Source organism: Papaver somniferum, chromosome 11, assembly GCF_003573695.1.
Source record: "Papaver somniferum cultivar HN1 chromosome 11, ASM357369v1, whole genome shotgun sequence".
NCBI lineage: Eukaryota > Viridiplantae > Streptophyta > Magnoliopsida > Ranunculales > Papaveraceae > Papaver > Papaver somniferum.
Genome location: NC_039368.1, coordinates 85411810 through 85427064, shown reverse-complemented (window position 1 = coordinate 85427064; position 15255 = coordinate 85411810). Strand labels below are relative to the sequence as shown.

Genomic DNA, 15255 nt, shown 5'->3' with positions numbered 1-15255 from the left:
GAAACCTGGATGGAAACAATTTGATCGTACTCAAATCAAATCAACATCGAAAAAAAGTTGAAAACGTGCAAAGAAAACAAATCAAATCAGACAAAAACCTGGAAAATCAAACATTAAAACTTTGTTCGATTTGATATTGTTACAAGCTTTCTTGTAATTTTAATTCGAATTTAATTTTTTCTAGGGATATATATCCTATTTTCGTTTTCTCCTTCATTTAGGAAATTAATTTGAAGATGTTATTTGAGAATTTTAAGTTAGCTTGTATTTCTGGATCTGGTTTTCACTCTTCTTGTGGTGGTGGTGGTGGTGACAGGAGTATTGATGGTGGCAGTGATAGTGATGGTCGTGGCCGTGGATCTAATGAAGTTGAGATTGTAGCGAAATCAATTGTTGGCGGAGTTGAAAAACTTACGATCCAAGCACATTGTTTCTTTTAATTACAGTTTTCATGAAACAAACACATTCTTATTCAGTTCTAGCTCTCTTTTTAATTCTAACAGAACAACGACAGTCATGTATGATAAAAAAAATTTACTTTGTGTCACAAATCTAATTAATTATTACTCAACAATTTCGTGTAGAAAAATGAGCAAAAAAAAAACTCTTAATGTATGTCGAACGAAAAATAAGATCAAACACATATTTAAACCCTATTTATTAGATTTATAGGGCGCATTTCCTCTTCTTAATATCATACTAGGAAATCTTGAGATTCATGTGCATAATAGTTAACCTTGCAAAAGGTTAATTCTTCAAGTCACTTATTAGAAGTTACGGCAACCGGGAGAATAACAAAAAACAATCATCTTAATGAGATAAAAAGAACAATACACTTAGCAATGCATAACTAGTTCAGATGCACATGACTAGTATAATTAGAAACCACATATGTATTTGACTAGAAGATACACATGCATCTGACTTGTGTAGCTAAGAATATTTGCATGTGTAACCAGGAATTACACATACATATTTGCACGTAAAGCTGAAACATACAGTGGATTATTAATTTGTACGGATAAAGAAAAAAAAGAAAAAAAACTAAACCAAAAAATTGATTAAAAATCAAAAGACCAGTAAGAATTACACATACAATGGCCTATTCTGACTAGTGTAACTAGAAGTTACACATCCATATATAAAAGTTACACATTCTTCTGACTAGTGTAACTAGAAGTTACACGCATGCTTATGAGTAGTGTAACTAGAAGCTACACATGTGTCTGACAACTGTAATTAGAAGGTACACATGCGATTTGGCATGTGTATTCAGAATCTACTGCACTTTCCTATAGCTTGTGTACCTAAAAAGTACATGAAAACTAACCTGCAAAAATAATTCATATCTAAAACATTCTTGTATCACGTTCACAAGATTCTTTTAGCATTATCTATGCTTATGAGTTAATCTAAAGCTATCAATGAATCATGTGAGTTCAAGGATGCGTACATTAAAAAGATTTGGCTTCACTAAAAATATATACACATTTTAATCAAAACAACCACACAAAAAAAAGCAATTCTTCAAAAATATTAAATAATATGTGCATGTTGGGTACCAGTACTTTCTAAAGAAACAATTATTGTATAGACATCAAAAATTTTGCATGCATCTGGGTAAGGTAACTAGAAATTATACATGCATATAACTAGTGTAACGTAGAGTTACACATGCATCTGACTTGTGTAACTGAGAGTTACACATGCATATAACTAGTGTGACGTAGAGGTGAGATGCTTTCGATGACTGACAAACCAAAATGTATCAGTATCGACTGAAGACGCTCCTAAGAACTTTTAGGTACAATGGTAAACTATTTAATGTCAAAGCACCTTCCAACCAACGTTAGCTAGTAAGAACCACATTTTAGGAAGAAAGTAAAAGAAAGATAATAATTTCGTAAATAAGCAAGAATGTTAGTTATAAGTGAGTGAAGTTACAACAAGAAACTACGTTTATCCAGCAATAAGTAAGTGAACTAAGAAGATAATATTTTGGATATGTGAAAGTGATTCATTATATTTGCATACATTATATGGGAAAATGCTATTATGTGGAAATTCACTATTAAAAGTAAAAGGTCATGCAAGATTTTGACATACAAATTCCCCAAGTAAAACACAACACCATTATGAGTTGTAAAAACACCGTTGTCTCTCCCTTATATGTTGGACAACAAAAAAAACAAAAACATAGAAACTCATATTTCAAAAAGAACAAAAAGCTATCCAACTTCTGTCCATATTAGATTTTATATACAACTTTTGTAAATACATATCAGGTATACAAGTAAAAATCAAATAAAAATTAATATAAACGTATCAAACCTAATACAAAAGAGAATATGCTGACATCTTATTGTCAGATACAAAATCCAGCTATTAAAGGATTCAGCAAGAGAGCTAGCGAAAACGGATTCCACCACAAAAAAATCAACAGTTACTCATGATATTTAACATGTGTATCCAAAAGTTACACATACTATTTTGCTTTTATAATCATCTGTTAAGCATGTTATTTCGCTTATTAATCAGCAGTTACACATGTTAATAAATAACTCAGAAGTTAACATGTTATTTCACATGTCTATCCAAGAGTTACATGTTATTTAACATGTGTATCCAAGAGTTACACATGTTATTCAACTTCTATAGTCAGCGGTCATACATGATATTTAGCACGATTATACATGCTTTTGTAGTCACAGTTACACATGGTATTTAGCTTCTGTAATCAACAATTAGTTAATATGGAATAAGGTTTCTTAACTTTTTTTTCTTCTAAAAGCCACAAACAATTTTTTTTTCAAATACTACTACACTCATAATTAGATTGCATTAAAGACATGAGATACCAAAACATTACCTGACCTGTGATTGGTAATTTCATATGCAAACGATTTTAGAATTAGGACTTGCAAGAATCATGCACCATAAATGTCCAATGCTCATAAATTTAGACTCTACAACGCATCAAACTACACATATATCTTTCCGGAAACCCTGAATAACAAATCAATTGTGAGTTTTCTCTAAAAATAACAAATTATTTCTCATCATCCATTCTAAACTTTAAAGACATAAGTCATTTTCAGTTCAATTTTAAAAAGTAACACAACACAAATACCTTGATTCGAGTCTGAGAGTTTGTTCTTCTGCAGTAATTACTATGCTAAGAAACAACAAAAACACATATCAATAAATTCACACTAAAAGATCAGATCATAAGTTGGGGGAATAAAGTTATAAGCATACAATTATATGGGTAATAAAAGATTAACACATGCAGATTCAATATGCTCTTATATTTTCGATCAGAGCAAACAAATTGAGAGCGGATCGAATTTCACTCAAGAACCCTAGAAAAAATTGGGTAAAATTTTCTATTGTTTCCCCTCAAAAGCATAATTAAGATGAGATTAAAGTAGATATATGCTCTGATTATGAATCACAAAAGAGAATCGAGATGAAACTGAACCTATTAGGCCATCAACATCGAGAATTTTTTTCTTCTGAAATTTAATCTTCATTAATCGATTGAACTAAAGACCAAATCGAAAACACAAACAAACAATAAATATGAACATACCTATATCTTCTTCTTCTTCTTCTTCTTCTCAGATCTGTATAAAAATTGAACCAATTGATTCCGGCTACATCGATTGATTAGATCGGTTGATTTTAGAAGAAACTCAAGAAAGTAATTGATTTCAAAAGAGACTACAAGTGAAGAAAAACCTAAAAAATAAATCGCCAGAGCTCTAGAAAGAAAGACAAACACATATCAAAATGATTTTTCATGTTTCTGTTTCTATAAAGTACAGAATATACATTAAAAGGTAATCTTGGCATTAAAATTTTTAGATTTTTTTATGACGTCATCATCAGAAAGAATTTCAAATATAATCCCAAAAATTAAAAGTTTCATGCCTCGAAATATCAAAATGTGAAATAATGGAGTTGACAGCGAAAGATTCATTTTGTGGTGTTTCTATATGTTGAACCCACATAGTAGGGGGTCATAGTAGTTTTCACTGTTCTAAAATTGAATTTACGTTTTTTCCTTCTAAATAACATTTTAACGCAATTTCTTTAGACTATTTTTCGCGTTTTCACCTCAGTTATAACCATTTTGTAAGAAAAAGGAACATAAAATTTTTTTTCTTATAATTCTTTATAATTTAAATTAAATACTAAAAAATTACAATTACTTTTTTTTGAATGACATTACATGTTGTATTGACCTTTTGAAAAAAAAAAGAAAAAAAAAGATTATTATATTTTAAAAATAAAATAACAATGTATAGAAAACGTTATATAAACGTTATTAGATCAGTTATAATTGTTTTCACGCACGTTGTAATCGTTAGGTAGGAATTGTAAACTAAAATTCTTTTTTATTTTCTATTTAACCGTTATAACGCCCGTTATTTAGAATAACATATAAAAAACCTATTATTTTTCTTTCTAAATAATGTCATTTTTGCCAGAAACATGCTCACACCCGTCAAAACGCGTTATAACGGTCACGCCCAGTAATTCTGAGTCCGTGACCCGTTTTTCAAACCTTGGTTTCAAATCTCGACTGCAATCATACGCTCGTTATTTTCATGATTTATAAGGGCCGCTACTAGCATTACCAAGGACGGATACAATTTAGTCGATCCAACGGCCAGGATCGCTTAAGATCTTGAGATGGTATCCGTTCTTAGTAATGCTGGTATCAGCCCTTATAAATCACGGTTATTTTAAAGGGAAATTTAGGAGGAGACCCAAAAAAAAAATATTCTCATTGTCAGGCCCACAATTAATCTTAGGGCTGTTCATGGTCGGTTTTGGTTCGGTTTCTAGCCAAACCAAAACCGAAACCAATACTATTGGTTTCTAAAAATCTAAACCAAACCAATCCATTAACCATTGGTTCGGTTTCCAAATGGTTCCAGTTGACGGACTTGAACTGCATACGAATGTTTTCAGCCCTTCAGAGCAGAACAAGATAGTTAATTTTGTGCATCAACTTGAGAAACAGGAACAGGCAATAAAACGTAAGCTACATGTGAATTTGTGTTTTCCTGTTGAGCACAAAATTTTGAATCAATTTTACTGCAATTCTTTACTTTGAAAAAGTCTGTGCAAACTATTTCCTCATTTGGGGTTTCCACGAAATTTACTTGATCCAATTCTTTAGGCCACCGAATGATATTGTATTGAAGTCATATGGGTCCACCCTTTCGTATGTTCAGGAACAATCTAATACTTGTGTATGTATCTTTTTGTAGAGTGCCCAATTGCTGCTCAGTCAAAAAAACATAAGCTACATGTGATTTTATTTTTCCTGTTGAGCTCAAAATTTTGAATCGATTTTACTGCAATTCTTTACTTTGAAGTGAAAATCAGTGCAAAGTATTTCCTCATTTGGGATTTCAACGAAATTTACTTGATCAATTGTTTAGGCCACTGAATGATAATGTATTGAAGTCATATAGGTCCACCGTTTCATACGATCAGGAACGATCTAATAGTTGTGTATGTATCATTTTGCAGAGCGCCCAGTTGCTGATCCTTGCAACCATGGGAAGGGAAAGGGACGGGTATCCATACAATTTGGTTGCTGTTATGACAATGCGCCGGTAAACTTTATATCTCAAGGCTGAAATGTTACTAGCTGGTCATCTTTATTGTTGAATACTAATGGCCATGGTCCATGCAAATTAGATTCATGTCATCATGGCATAATAGTCTTTTTTTTGTGCCTAGAATGTTGATGCCGAAAGTAACATAAAGATAGCAAAATACCAAGAATGTATGTAGTAGACTGCATATTGAACTTGGGTTTGAACATACTGTTTTGTATGAACTTCTGCTTTTGTATTCGAAGTTTTAAGTATACGTGTGTAGTAATGACGTCGGGAAGTGCTGTGTACTCATTCCTTTATAAAATGCTTATTTACAAATGCATTTGTACTCTAATTGTATAGCATCTTAACTATTATAAATTCGAAGCCGTATATTTATTCTGTTCAAGCTTCTTCTATCATGGTGGTTAGGTTAGTTGCTTGCTAAGAGTTTGTTATATGCGTTTTTTTCCGATTAAGCTAAAACCTTTATTTCATTTGTGATTGTGTTGTTTTACTTCTGGACTGGGCTAGGATTTTTGATTAATTTTCCTTTGTCTTTAAACATTAGCTAGCACCATGGTAGTGATGTGTTTGACATATTTAAAAACTGGTGCTGGCTAATGGTCCGTCTTAAACTTAGTTAGACATGAATTTATTTTAGTTACTACGATCTACATTCCAAGTTTCTTGGGTCGTCAAATATGTATGCATATGGGGTTTGAGTGGTTGTTTTGATGTTTAAAACCTTGTGATTCAGTTAAGATGGTTCTGTTGGAATGAGGAACTGACCATTCCACTCTTGTTGTTGTAATTACATGAATGCATTTTCATCATTCCTTACATTTTATATTGTTTCTACATGGCATTATATAACTCTTCGATCTTTTAAAGCTAAAATCTAAACTTGCGTAAATGTGCTGGTAACTTTCTAATTTTCTTTTGCTATGGGATTTAGTTAAGCTTGTGCTTGTTGATATGCTCCCCTGTTCTTTACATTTTAATATTTATATTATGTTTGAACCCTTGATAAATATTGTTATACCTAATTTTTAGCTTTCGATTGACAGGAAGAAAAACCCCCTCGAATTCGTCGTGATATACCTGCCAACCCAATACCTTCAATTCTACAGGATATGATAAGAAAACTAGTGGAATTGCATGTTGTTCCACCATCTTGTGTACCCGACAGCTGCGTCATTCAAATATTTCATGTAGGAGACATTATGTTACCTCATATTGACAATGATGATTTTGCTCGTCCAATCTCTATAGTTTCCCTTCTTAGTGAGTGCGACATAGGTTTTGGGTCAAATATAATTAAACAGGGTTCAGACTTGAGCGGCCCGATTGCAGTTCCTCTTCCAGTGGGGTAAGTTTTATCAAAATTCCTCCCATCGTATATGTTTTTATTGTTTTTCTTATTTATATTTAATGGATTATTTTGGCTACTTCTGTTTCAGGTCTGTTTTGGTTTTGAAAGGGAATGCTGCTGATGTTGCTAAGCACTGTGTTCCAGCTGTTCAAAGTGAAATGTAAAATTTATAATTTTAGCTACCTAAATAATCATTTTAGCTGCCTATATTTCATTGTTTGCATGTTTTGGTTTTTAGGATTTTAATTATATTTCGGAAAATAAAAGAATGGAATCGTCCACATGGTTTCGTTGTTGAGCCAAATTTAAGGAGACTTGCACCGCTGTCCTATGAATCTGATGATTCCTATGTGTTACCATTTGACGTGAAAACTCCTTTTCCTACACCGCCTGCAACTGGGTATAAAAGGTAACGCTAATCTGTACTTTGTATTTCATCTTTCGCAAAATATTTATGATGACATTGTACATGGTATATGCTCTCCACTTGCCAAAAATTGGACATAACTAGTGTGCATATTGTAGGAATTAGTTATGCATATCTTGATTCCTGTCGTTGATTGTTTTCTCCTGTCTGGTATATGATGTGAGAGTAATCTCCTTGTCAATCGGATTGTATCTTGAAGAGACTGATCTTTCTTATATATGTCAGATCTGATTTATTATGTTCTGGCAGTTCTGGGTGTTAAAAATGTTAGAAATAGGTTCTGGAGGAAGTTTAAATAACCAAATAGTTAGGTTCAGTGAGTGGGCTCTTGCCCACCTATCTGTGCTGGTTAAATCCATTAGTTAGTTGAATTAATATGACATGCATTTCCTCAATCATGTACCTGTGACATGTCTTGAATATTGAAAATATCAGCTTATGACTTAGTCTGCTTATTCTAATTTTCAGGCACGCCTCGTGGCGCCTTGGGCAGCGCTTTTTTGAGCTTCCGTCCAGACCCAGCTAGCTCTAATCCATCCTAAATACAGAAAACATACACGAGTGCCTTCTAGAACTTTAGGGTGTATTCGTTAAAAAGGAAGAGGCCACAGTCAAATACTCAGTTGTATTTTGCTCTTTCTTCTTTTGTCTTCTTTAAATAGAACTCATGGTCTCATACTATATAGCATTGTGTTTTAGGGTATTTTTCAGTTCTAGGGGAAAATGGAGGACACTAGTATTTTAGGGTCAAAAACCTGAAGTAAGATCAAATTTGATTAACTTTGTTGAGTTAAATTCTTCTGATTGGAATCCAAAACTAAAGCTGTAAGCTGTAACCTTTGTTGAGTTAGAGTATTATACACTATTCATAAAAAGGATGAGATGTCTGTAGCTGTAAGTTGTAACCTTTTTTTGGAGCATTGTTTTTGGAGTTGTTATTTTTTTTCCTGGCGTCATTAGGGGCGACCCTTAAAGAATTAGGGGCGATTAATAAGACAAAACAGGGTCACCTAAATCTAAAATGAAGCTATCCCTTATCTCCGATTTTTTGAAATAACAAATATACCTCAACAATCGTTAGTTAAATATATAATCGGTAGGGTAAGAACATAATCGGTTGGCTGCTTGTACATATGTAACTTGAAAATATTGTTATTTTGAAATAACCTATAATCGGTGGACTGGTAGTTTACTTTTCTCTCGATTATGAAGTTGTCCCAAAATTGGATTTTGAAAAAATCTCAAGTTTTTGGAATTGTGAAAACTACGGCCACCCCCATTTTTCAGATTTTGGACACTATGAAACCCACCGACAAAAAAGTACAGGCACGCACCCATTTCTTAGGTCAAAATTTTCCCAGATCCAGAATTTTTAGAATTTTGTTTTTCATTTTTTAACAGTCTCCTCTTATTCAGTTATTTGTATCTCTTTCGTTTTGATTTTCATTACAAAACCTCTCTCCGATTTGATGGGTATTCACCACGGATCCAGACCTCTCCCTGAAGCCAAGAAGAAGAAGGAAGAACAGAGTGAATTGTTGCGGCCTGACATTCCATTGAAATTGGTTGGTAGTTGCTGTTAGTTGAGTAAATGGAAGAGTTACAGATACAAAAGCTTTAGTGGGGGTTAGACTGAGGTTCTGGTGTCGATACTTCTTCTTGCTGGGATCAATTTGTCGCCAACCTAGCAGTGATTTTAAAAGGTGTTTACCAAGGGGATCTGTTGCAGTGATTTTAGTGGGTTCTGTTGGTTCGATTTGGAGGAGATTTAGCTTGTTCTTGAACTGAACTTCAACTGGAAACAAGTTGTTGATGTGAGTCATGTGACTGATTATATATACGCATTGAATGGGTTTTGTGTTGTTGAATTAATGATTGTGGTGTTTGTTTTCCAAAGGGGTTAGGAGTATACCGAAATGGAACTGTAATGCTGATTCAAGAGAATGAATCTGGGTGAGTTTGGAAGCTATAGAAGGTTGAAGCTACAGCATGATGAGTATATCATACAACATGTTCGGGTAAATGCCTGAACCAACATCGTTTAAAAGTATAGTGAAGAAGAAATCAACAGAGAATTTCAACGGGATGTCGTACATTTGCACATTATTAAGTACATCATTATGGACATATTATGGTTTACTTAAACATGATGGCATGCTTACTATCACTATTAATGTTGCTGGTGCTATTCTTCAAGCCATATATGTTATTCTTTTCATCATCTATGCACCTAAAGACTCTAAAGTAAGTATATACCCCTAACCTAGGTTCTTCTGAATATCTACTGTCCACCGGAGTCCGAAATTCATAAATGCGATGTTTTGCAGGTTAAACATTTGAAGTTAGCAGGGATTTTAAACTTGGGGTTCTACACGACGGTAGTGCTAATTACATTTCTTGCTACCCATGTAAGCGTCCGAATTACGGTTATTGGATTCCTTTGTGCAGGATTAACTTTAGTAATGTATGCTTCTCCACTAGAATCCATGGTAAGTAAATATATATTTCCATATCCCAGTCCACATGTTGCATTTGGGCCTGAGCCATACCATACCTTGGCGAGGCTTGTAGGGATTTCTTTCTTCACTTTCACTTTTCGAATTTTGTTTCAGATTTGGGAGTTGTTGGTTACAGTGAGTTAATAGTGACTGTGGTGTTCGAAGTTTCATGGATTTGCAACATCTCAGCTCTAACTTCGCCGTCTAACCACCAACACCACATGTCAATTATGATATTACCATGTGTCATTTGAAGGAAAATGATGATTACTCAAATCTTTTCTTTTCGTCAACAGGCTTTTCTTAATGCGGTCTCCTGGAGTATAGAGTTCAGTCGTAGTCCAATCATACTTGACTAGCCTTAACAACTTTGACCTGATACAGTTTGATTCAGTTTTGAAAATGATTTCACAACATGTTATGTATCTACAAAAGTTGTTGCATAACTTGATATGCAGTCCCGAAAATGGTCGCATAATATGTTATGCGGCTACTTTTTTCTTAGTATTGAAACCAACAAAAAATAAGGTTACATAACTTGTTATGCACCTACAATAATATCTACATAACATTTTATGCAATCGTGAAAATGGATGCATAACCTGTTATGCATCCGAAAATATGACTGCATAATGCAGTGTGCATCGAGAAAATTGTTGCAAAATCTTTTATGCATCGAGAAAATAGATGCATAACTTGATATCCCTAAATATGGATGCATACTGTATTATGCAATAGTTTTTTTTTGTGTGCACTATAATCAACCAAAACAATGGTTACACAACTTGTTATAGATGCATAGCTTTGTTATGCGGTCGAGAAAATGGTTGCATAATTCGTTATGGGTCTGCAGAATGTCTTATGCATCTTTGGTGGCTGCATAATGGTTATGTATCAAGTGTTCGAAACTTTTTCCAAAATGATGATCACCTCTATTTTTTTCGTGAAAAACAAAAATTTGATATTCTTGTTTGTATTCGTTGCGTAGCTCTCTTAAAAATATTTCCAGCGATATAAAATTTGTAAAATTTCAAGGCGCAAATTCTTAGATATGTTATATCCAAGTTGTGTTTCCAATTATACCCCTGATGCATAACCCGTCATGCGGATGCATAATTCGTCATGCAGACATTTTTAATAATTTCATATAATTATGGATGTCACCGAAATAATTATGGGTGTCACGATACCTAAAATTAATTGTGGGTCTGACAGTGAAAATATTATTTTTTTGGGCTTACGCCTAATTTTCCCTTTCGAATTTTAGTAATATAATCGGTAGCTTATGAAGTGCACCAAGCCTACTGAATTTAAACCCCAAGTTAATTAGTAGACAATTAGGTTACCATACCTACCCATTATCGTTATCGGTAGTTAAGGGATTTAATTGAAGTTCCGATTATTAGTTGCCCCAAAACGAAATTTTGCTCATAATCCTTCGTTTATTGAGTTTTGAATTTACCATATAATAATCGATAGAGAAATAATTTAGAAATTTTCCGATTCTGAATTTTTTTTTGGCAAAATTCCCAGAATCGGTAGATACATAATATAAATATCTTCAGATTCTGACGAAATTTGCAAAATCCCCAGAATCGGGAGATATGTATATAAACTTATCTTGCGATTGCGCTTCCGAATTCAACAGTTTCATATCTGTGCATGTGATTCGCTTGCGAGTCATCGTTAAATGCATAAAGATAACAATAAAACCATTCATAATCCATAAAACTAACCATCCACAAACCATAAATATAATGTAAAAGGACATAATCCGACATAAACTTTGAAATCCATAAAGTTAACAAAACATCGAGAGTTTATTAGTTCTTCTTTGCTTTAACTTTGCGACCTTTACGAACTGCACGACTTGGAACACCATCATCACTAGTTTCTTCATCTGGGACTTCACCTTGAGTGCTCGATAAGGCTTGAGATCTTTTATTCACCGAATCACCTTTGATGTTGTTTTTTTGCCTTTTTCCCCAAACTGGGCTACATATTCTTCATTGTCAACGTTATCAATTAACTCCTTGTGCTCTTTTAGCTTCTCAATTGGCACAGGCTCTCCGGAATTTATGCATCCAATGCACCATTTGGACAATTGCTTCAACCTGGTCCGGTGTTTCTATACATAACATAACATCAAACGGTTATTACTAAGATATTGAGCCGTATTAATAAACGAAAAAAAAAACAACAATACTCACATATCTATCATAACCCAGTGGTTTTTCTTTGAAGATAGACTTATAAGGGGTTGCATTAAGATCACAGATTACACGAAGATGAGAAAATTTATTGTACCAATCCACATAGTTTGGAGAAGTTTCAAAACATTGGTTGACTGGTCTCCCACACTTGATCAAGAAATTCATCTTTCTATCCCAATGTAATTTAACGGGTGGTTTACCCGAGTAAACCACCGTGATTGAATCTTTATTAGACTTGCAATGTTCCAAATCCAATGTGAAATTTCCATGCATTGCATCCTTTGGTTGACCTTGTAAATAACCGTGTTGTCGAATCACCCTTGAGGCATTGTACATCACATATCCCGTGGGGTGTCACAACGGTCCAAAATAAAGGGCCAAATCGGACCGAACCGTTATATTCCACTAGATCGGTCTTCCTTGAATGGATCAAAGCATATGTCTCGGGCTATAAGTGATTCCAAAATCTCCCTCAAACGAATTAACTGCTTCTCCTTTATCTTAGAACGGTTGTCATCGAAGATGTACTTTTTTCCTCTAGGGTCACCTTTCAATGGCCAATTCCAAGATAGGGAAGTGGTCATAGATCCATGTCTATATAGTCATTTTTGTAAGTATTAGGATATTGATTTTTCAATTAGAGAAAAATAAAAACATAACTAAGTATGTAGAGTTAATAAAAATATACGTTCCCGCCAATTTGGTTAGTTCCAAGTCTCGACGCCTTTCTCAACTTTTCCATCAACCACGCATGGCATGTCGTGCCCCAAGAGTACTCTTTTACTTTATTGAGAGGATGCAGAAGTTGTAAAAGGTTGGCGTCGACCCGATTGCCACTGGTATTGGGGAAAATGACACATCCAAATACATATAGGAGATATGCGGTGGCCGCGTGGTTCACTTGGTCATCAGTTAAAGTTCATTCCTCTTCTTTTTTATTGGTGCCCATGAACATTTCCATCAGATCACTCATGTTGAATTGTCTAGTTCTATAAGTCATGCATCTTTCGAACTCAATTTTTGATGTTGCTGCATCCCAACCAAAACAATTATTAGTTATCTCATAAACTTTTTCTCAAATTAACTGCTTTGTGTACTGAGCCCTGACAGATGTGTCATGCTCAGCGAGTCTAAGAATCTGCACAACATCATCTGGGGTAATCGTCATCTCCCCTAACGGCATATGGAAGGTGTCGATGTCAGAATGAAGTCTCTCCACAAACGCCGATATAACCACCCGGTCATGTTCCAACATTGAGTTCTCGGCGGCAGCAGACAACCCCGAATCTGCAATAAGTTTCTTGAACGTTTCACATTCATCGTCTAAAGATCAATCCAGCATTTTAGTTGATGCGCCAGTGGGTTTGATTAGACGAACCACATCAAAATGATACTATTAAGCACACAAAAAATTAAAAAATATTTTTAGCAACCTCCATAACGCCACCAGCTAAAGTGCCATCGTCCAAGTACCACGCATTTAAATCCAAGATGTAACGGGAGGAAGCTATGAGCACAATAGGATGTAGTACAAGATAAAATATTAGGGGGCCAAGGGGATCTCCTTTATTGGAGCATTGCTCGGTCGAACTCGCAAGCGTTGCTATCTCAAGCTTGTTTGTCAATGTTAGTGATCAAAACTATAAGTCCTGATTTCTAATCTACTTATAGTGATGTCTCGGACGAGGTTTAGTGTAGTTGAGCTTTAGACTTCACGGTTCATCGTTGAAGACGAAGAAATACTAAGGAGATCTTGTGGAACTTCATCAACAAAAAATTATGTGTATATTAAAACTCATCTATCACTTGGAAAGTCTATTTCTATTCTATCTCTTATCTTTGATACATAAGTCGTTTTAAAATAGTTTTCATTCATACACATTTGAGACTTCGAGCTGAGTTTATCTCGCTTATCTATTTCTCGAAATATGTGTTGGTAAGCTTTCGCTTCAATCAAGTTCATCTTGATCATGAGAAATTTTTTGAGTAACATCTTACATGGTTTGTGTAATACAATCATTTGATGTAGACTTGGAATGTTTCGATATGATTATTTCAATATCTTGAAAACCGCTTTGATGAAAAAGTAGTTTGTGAATAACAACTATTATAACATCCTCTAAGAAAGTTTCAATGATTGAAATGACATCTGAGAATGTGTAACCATGCTTGGAGATAAACATAGTGTGTTCGCACATTTGTGTATAAGTCCAAAACCGGGAACCTAAAGTCTGCATACATGTATGTGTGCTAATAGTTGATGGAGACTGGGTAAGTATGTGTACCCGTATGCGTACTGGCGGAGAATTCACGTCCGTGAATTTCTATTGAGTTTGGAAATCAAAACCAACTCAATCTGGTTGCCTAAGTATGCGTACCCGTACGCATACTGGCGAAGAAGTTCACGTCCATGAATTTCTGCTGAGTTTGGAAACCAAAACAAACTCAATACGATTACTAAAGTATGCGTGCCCGTATGCATACTTTGGAAGGTTATTTCTCAAAAATCGTTGTTTCATGAACTCAAACATTTATATAACAAGGAATGCAATCTTTGCAAGCCATGACTTATAATGTTCATGAATCAAATCGATTTTGCTTCAATTGTGCCTTGTATATTCCTATAAGATCTATGATAGGTGTCTAAAACACCTAATTTTATATCTAGTATATATGTTTTCTTTGCTATTTTTGTTGTAAATTATGTATCTTATCTTTTGTTTTCGAGTATTTAGGTACTCTTGAGTCATACGGAGGAAAAGAAGAAGAAATCACCAAATTGGAGCGTAAGGGCAGAATCGTCAATTCACGGGCGAGTGGTAGTTGGAGCTACGCGGCGAAAAAGCGGAAAGATGAACTGTCAGTTTCCGGCGACCGACAATTCAGTTGAAAAAGGAATTAGCTTGTCAGTTCTGCGAAACTGACAAGTCATATATGGTTTAGGATGGCCCTTATCTAATGAGTGGGTTGGTCCTTATCCCCGGGGTTTCCCCCTAGCATGCAGTGGGTACCAATATTAGATCCCCTTCTTACACAAGACCTAAAATTTGGAGAAGATGTTTCTTTCTCATCATCATTTTCACCTGAAATCAGAGAAAACGTGACGCCAGAACCAGAGCCGGAG

At 34.5% G+C, this 15255-nt stretch overlaps 2 protein-coding genes across 3 annotated transcripts; both read left to right on the top strand.

The window, feature by feature from the left end:
* Window positions 1–4936: 4936 nt before the first annotated feature.
* Window positions 4937–8318, top strand: LOC113324727. Its single transcript, XM_026573017.1, has 6 exons — window positions 4937–5048; window positions 5548–5633; window positions 6689–6990; window positions 7082–7153; window positions 7232–7402; window positions 7889–8318. The coding sequence occupies exons 1-6, from the start codon at window positions 4937–4939 to the stop codon at window positions 7944–7946; spliced, it is 801 nt and encodes a 266-aa protein (XP_026428802.1). The 3' UTR covers window positions 7947–8318.
* A 682-nt stretch (window positions 8319–9000) lies between these two features.
* On the top strand, window positions 9001–10374 carry LOC113320949 (bidirectional sugar transporter SWEET16-like). Of its 2 annotated transcripts, XM_026568852.1 has the most exons (3): window positions 9001–9664; window positions 9748–9909; window positions 10033–10374. In XM_026568852.1, the coding sequence occupies exons 1-3, from the start codon at window positions 9443–9445 to the stop codon at window positions 10060–10062; spliced, it is 414 nt and encodes a 137-aa protein (XP_026424637.1). In that variant the 5' UTR covers window positions 9001–9442; the 3' UTR covers window positions 10063–10374. The 2 variants fall into 2 exon arrangements, with proteins under 2 accessions (XP_026424637.1, XP_026424636.1); XM_026568851.1 differs by having other exon boundaries at window positions 9748–10374.
* The last annotated feature ends 4881 nt before the right edge of the window (window positions 10375–15255 follow it).